Consider the following 6,010-nt stretch of genomic DNA (forward strand, 5'->3'; position numbering starts at 1 on the left):
TCTCGCTCAGAAAATTTGTTTAAAAAAGTTAATTTAAAATGTTAATTTCAGGAAGTCAGAAATGTTTGCATTAGACTATATATGTACATCCTGTATGTTCCAAAATATCCTATAAACACACACAAGCAATAAGAGAAGTAGAAAAAGAGTGTAAGAACAGTTCATTAGAGAACTGTCTAAGATCACATCATGGATAGTAGTAAGGTTTAAATATAGCAACATATCACTTTGCTGTATTTGTTGGAGCTGCTGTGTGATATTTAATAGCTTCACCTTGGAAATGTATAGGCTACATGATGCTGTATTAATCTCTGTAGAAATATCCCTATTGATAGTAAAACTTAAAGTGTTTGTAAACTCAAAAAGGGGAGCTTATCAAAAGTGGAACAGAGAAAATCTGGAGCAGTTGTTAATGGCAACCAATCAGCTTATATATTCAGTTTGTACTGTTAAGCCTTGAAGATGAAAGATAGAAGTTGATTGGTTGCCATTAACAACTGCTCCAGAATCTGCTCCAGTTTTGAAAAATCCCCCCCCCCCCCTAAAATTATTTTATATTTTTCAACATTATGCCTTGCTGTATACAGTTGTCTTAAGCAAATAGTTTGGGTTTTTTTGTGAAGCTATTGCAAAGTCTCTTATAGTACTGTTGCATACTGACAGCATTGGTGCTAACTGCAAATCAGCGGCTATACATTGCTGGCTAATCAGAGCAACTCTGAAGTCTTTTTGGTAAATGCTGGAAAATTCTGCAGCAACCCAGTAATTCATCTTCTTTAAATTGGCTTGGTGGTTTCAACTTTCAAAAAATCAGCATATTATTTATTTTTGGGAGGGCACCCATAACATCTTCCCATAATATATACATCTTAGCTGAAATATATTTGGCACTAAAGGTTATACTGCATGTTAGCTGGAGCAGTTTATTAACTTTATTTGTTGGCTGGATTTAACTGGAAAAACTGAAATTACTGGTATGAAAAAGAAAACTGAACACAAACCAACTTTTCCCTTTGCACCCTTCATGCCCCAAACAACATAGCCATTTCTAGCCTCTCTGCAGCCAAATTCTGTTGACAACCTTGAGTGGTTGCTCCTCTTTTCCTTCGATAAACTGAGGCCTGCCCACATGAACTTTTGTGCCTGCCCTGCTCCTTGTAGAGGTTGCCATGGTAGTACACTTAGCTGCCATGGCAACCAAAAAAACATATTAACTGGAGGCCATGACTGCAATGCAAAGTTCTCCCCTGACCTTTTGCCGTGCATGCTATGTAGTTTTAGGCTATTCGTACAGGCAACAAGGCAGTACAGAACTACGTTTCTCAGGTTCATACATTTTTGTTGAGGGCTCATAGAAGAGTAAGAGATCCAGGCCACTCAACTGGCATTGACAGGCCAAAAATCACACCAACACACACACACACAACATGAATGAACCCTTAATGGAAACATCACCTGGTAGGTATAGTTCTTTCATTAAGTGGCAGTTTGCCTTTAGAATAATATTTTCTCATGTAGTTGAGCCTGGAATACAGGAACTGGAAGGGCATAGAAGTAAGTTATTAAATATAAAAGGTAACGCATTAAAACAGTAATAAACTAGATGCTGGTTAAATTTTATGCTCACGTAAATCATAGACCCTGGAAATATGAACGCTATCACCAGATGGAAGATTTTTTTATCAAAAGCAAAAATGAAATGAAATGTTGCCGAAAAGTTTTAGCAAAGGTTAACGTTTTCTTTAAGTGTGAAAATGTATAAATCGTAAATAGAAATAGAAGCAAAAATGTTCCCTTCGTTTATACACTGAAGATACCGGGGTTTTTTTTTTTTATCATACTGAGAAAACACCTGTGTATAATCTCTTCCAAATATCTGACCATAGGACTTTCTGTTGAATTCACAGTCACACATATTTTTAAAGAAAAATAAAAGTAATATTACAAAAAATTATGAAATCTTTAATATGTAAAGAAGAACTCCAGCTGTTTAAAAAATATAACATCCTAAAATGAGAATTTAGAATATTTTTTGTGAAGTAATAGAAATATTTACCTGCCTCTTTTTAGCATAGATGGAGACTCATTCCCTTTGTTCCCTGTACCCTAGGTCAGTTTAATTAAAAAAACAAATTGTATCGAGTGTATGTGATGTTTTACAATTCCACAAGAATGTCAGGCTACTATCCATATATGTAAATAGAGAACCCACTGGGTACTATCCATGTATGTATATAGAGAACCCACTGGGTACTATCCTTGTATGTAAATAGAAAACCCACTACAAGGTGCATGATGCAATATTTTTCTCAGTATTGGCAAAACTACTTTTTGCACTACTTTCTTCTAATGTAGTGTATGGTAATGCGGTAACGCACATTGCAGTGCATGACAGCCAGAGGGTGCCATTCTAATAAATGGCAATGCTTCTAGAGCACAAAAACACACACTAGATGTGTGTTAATCACACGGAATTGTATGATTTTCGTTACGGTCAGATGTAAATGGACCCTTAGGCCCCATTCACATGTAGCGACATACCTTTGCGGCGGCCAGGATAGCGCGACTTTCGGTGGCGACATTCCAGCGACGGTAGCGCGACCTTCTCCGTCGGGCTCCATAGAAAAAAGCAAAATCCGCCGAAAAAAGGGTCCTGTAGAAGCGACTTGTGACCGCGACGAGCGACATGGAGCTAAGACAGCTCCATTGACTATCATTAGCCGGCGACTTCTCGCGATATCGCGGCGGAAATCGCGCGATAAGTCGCTACATGTGAATGGGGCCTAAAGGTTTGTTTTTACCATTATCGTTAGGGGGTTAAAGCTATGTTAACCGTGTTGCTACAATGGATTAATGAAAAGTAATAGAAGGAATTATATACTTTTTAATATGCTCTTAAGAGTTTTTTTTTTCTTTTTAAACATTGAGCTCAATTTACTTTTTTTTCCACTCATCTCACTGTCATAAGTAGTTTCTTACAACTGCAAATGACAAAAAAATTATAACTGTGCTTTCTAATTATATATGTGCATTTAACTATGTTAAATGCTGTTTTACCATTATACTAAATGTTAATGTTTTGTGATATATAACATATAAGATTTGATGCTACCCTAAACGGACATGTGAAGTTTAAATGAGTGATTTTTTTTTTATTTCTATCTTGCAGAAAACCTACAGAGACTTTAGGCTACAGGGGGTTCTTGACGGCACTCTAAATAATAAGACATATGAGACAGTTCACAACCGTTTAACTATGGAAGAGGCTACGGTAGCTGTTTCTGATAGGGGAGGACTCCAGGGGATTTCTATGAAGGACAGTGATGATGAAGAAGAATGACATCTCAATATTTATATGTTTGCAATATGCTCCATGTATTTTTATCTGTTCTGTATAGAAATATTTCACTTTACTTAAAGTCCCAATAGATTGCTTATTTAAATCCATTTAAAATACATGGGCCAAAGAGTTATAGAAATGGTCAAATGAAACACTGTATGAATCATTTTTGTGCAGGTTTAATATAAGAATTATTTTCTTTTTGTATGGATTTCTCAGAACATCTGCCTTTTAAAACAATGTAATATTATTACTGTTTACCTATATTTGTATGGAATTTCTCAACAATGCATTGGCCTACATTTTTTTTTTTGTAACGTTCATAATAAAAGTGGATAATTTCCATATCCTATTGGCCACTGCCTTCAGAAGTACCTTGTTCTTATGTCCAGCCTGTGTATGACATTCCATTGGTGTTTCTGCTTGTGTTGTAAAGACTAGCAGAGACGTATAAAAATATGCACATTTTAAGCCTACAGTTTCATGGACCTGTAGGAATTTATTTTTTGTCTCTATACATTGTTTAATAAAGTTTGATAATATGTTTACAGACAGATGTGGCCTCCCTTCCTGTTATGTTCACATCTGGTATTGTTTAATAGAAATCTGTATTGTCTAAGATATGGAAGGCATTTGATGTTTAATAGTTAAGACAGTCCTTTAGGGCTAGTAACAGGTCAGATTATAAGTTATGTCTCCTTGTCACTGTGATTTATAACAGTCATCTTGTAGCTGTCTGATTGAAGAACTCTGTAGCTGATGATTCCAACTGCAACCACTGTAAATAGAAATTGACAAACGAATACTAAGATTAGAATACTTAAAATACAACTTACAGTTATACAAAGGAACTGTTAATATTGTTCCAGAATATGTTTTAAACATTACAATTATCTGTTTAAAAAAAACTTGGGATACCTGCTACTAAATCTACTTTTGTTGTGAAGATTTGTGCAGCCTGTTACACTATTTTATCAGCCATTCTAGGCTAAAGGAGGTTTACCAGTGACTGCCAATGGTGTAATTTTATAGCATTATTATAAGGATGTTCTCTGTATAAGATTCTACCCCAGTTATCCTTTACCTCAACTGTCTAGAGTTTTGATATTCTTCAGTAGTGTTTCCTTTTTATTTCAATTCCTACTATATTAACTAATTAATTATTAGTTTAGGCTTACTGGCATTTTAACTGTTTTACAGTGCATGTTAGATTTCAGGTAACAGAAACCTTAAACTATTGTTACCTACAGTATATACACTTTAAAAAAATATTTGCCACACTTCCAAGTTAATTAGTGCTTGCAGGTTTTTCATGTAAAATGTATCCACACTTGCTGTTGAGTTTACAATTACATGAGTGGAGCAAGAGGTGGAAACATTATACCAGTGGACACTCAATGACCTCTCTATTCAGTACCCTTGTTCATTAACACAAATTGCAAAACAGCAATTGTTTTGACATTAACTCAATCCATTAAGCATGTACGGTGAGGAAAATCATTATTTGATCCCCTGCAGATTTTGTAAGTTTGCCCACTTACAAGGAAATGAAAGGTCTATAATTTTTATCATGGGTGTAGTTTAAATGATAGAGACAGAATAACAACCAAAAATCCTGAAAAAACACATGATGCAACTGCAACTCAATTTATAACATTTGTATCGTGTTTTTTTCAGGATTTGTTGGTTGATTTTCTGTCTCTATCATTTAAAATACACCTATGATAGAAATTATAGACCTTTCATTTCTTTGTAAGTGGGCAAACTTACAAAATATGCAGGGGATCAATTTACTATTTTCCTCACTGTATACATGGTCAAGAGGGTCAGTGGTTTTATTAAAACCTTAGGCTTTAGGAAGGAGCAGAATTTAAGTCATTTTGAACATGAATGGTTGTTTGTTCAAGGCATGGTGGGAGAACGGTCTAAACAGTCTCTTATTATCATCATAACTTCAGAAGGTGAGGTTGGAATTTATCTGTGTGGTCAGTCCCGGGGGTGTGATTCTAAATATACCCCAGCTTAAGACGGTCAGATGATGGAAGTACAGTAAAGTCATAAATTAAAGACAAATAGCAGGAATGAGCCAAAGCTGGGTTTTAGAACACACTCTCTGAATGCATAACATGTCAAAGTCTACTACTGGTGAATTAAAGGGAGGTTAAAGCCCAACTACAGGCAAAATAAACTTACTGGTTTTAAATAAAACCAGCTGCAGTCTTCTTCCTTCCACAAATATTCTTGTTTACATGCAGGTGTAAGTGCTGCAGGTCTCCATAGACACATCGCTGCAGTCATATCACTGCCTGCCCCACTTCCTGGCCATTCACATAATACACAGCATAGGCTTCATCTTATAAATGGACAGAATAAGGATAGGGGGGGGCAGAGATGGCAACACAGTGCTGAAGTCTATTGAGACCTGCAATGCTTATATCCGATTTATGGAAGCTGGATTTAGGGAAACAGAGTGTGTAACTCACTTAAAACCAGTAAGTTAATTGAGCCCATAATTGACCTTTAAAGAGACTGAAAGGAAAGGGGGGCAAACTGTTACACCTAGAGGTGCCTGCACATACTTGCAGCTGCCTCGCAAACCGTACTGTCATGGCTGAATGTTGGGCAATTCTGATATGCAAAGCTCTGTTATGTATACTCTAGATGGTGTAG

At 36.0% G+C, this 6,010-nt stretch overlaps 1 protein-coding gene across 7 annotated transcripts in view; it reads left to right on the plus strand.

Annotated features, from left to right (window-relative positions):
• CADPS2 (calcium dependent secretion activator 2) overlaps window positions 1-3,867 on the plus strand; it is a 254,962-nt gene extending 251,095 nt beyond the window's left edge. For all 7 annotated transcript variants that reach the window (XM_018557765.1, XM_018557764.1, XM_018557767.1 and 4 more), the window contains one exon: window positions 3,170-3,867. In XM_018557765.1, the coding sequence (XP_018413267.1) occupies window positions 3,170-3,340 (171 nt within the window). In that variant the 3' untranslated portion in view covers window positions 3,341-3,867. The remainder of the gene's footprint in view (window positions 1-3,169) is intronic.
• The last annotated feature ends 2,143 nt before the right edge of the window (window positions 3,868-6,010 follow it).

Source organism: Nanorana parkeri, unplaced genomic scaffold, assembly GCF_000935625.1.
Source record: "Nanorana parkeri isolate BGI_ZX_2015 unplaced genomic scaffold, ASM93562v1 scaffold301, whole genome shotgun sequence".
Classification (NCBI taxonomy): domain Eukaryota; kingdom Metazoa; phylum Chordata; class Amphibia; order Anura; family Dicroglossidae; genus Nanorana; species Nanorana parkeri.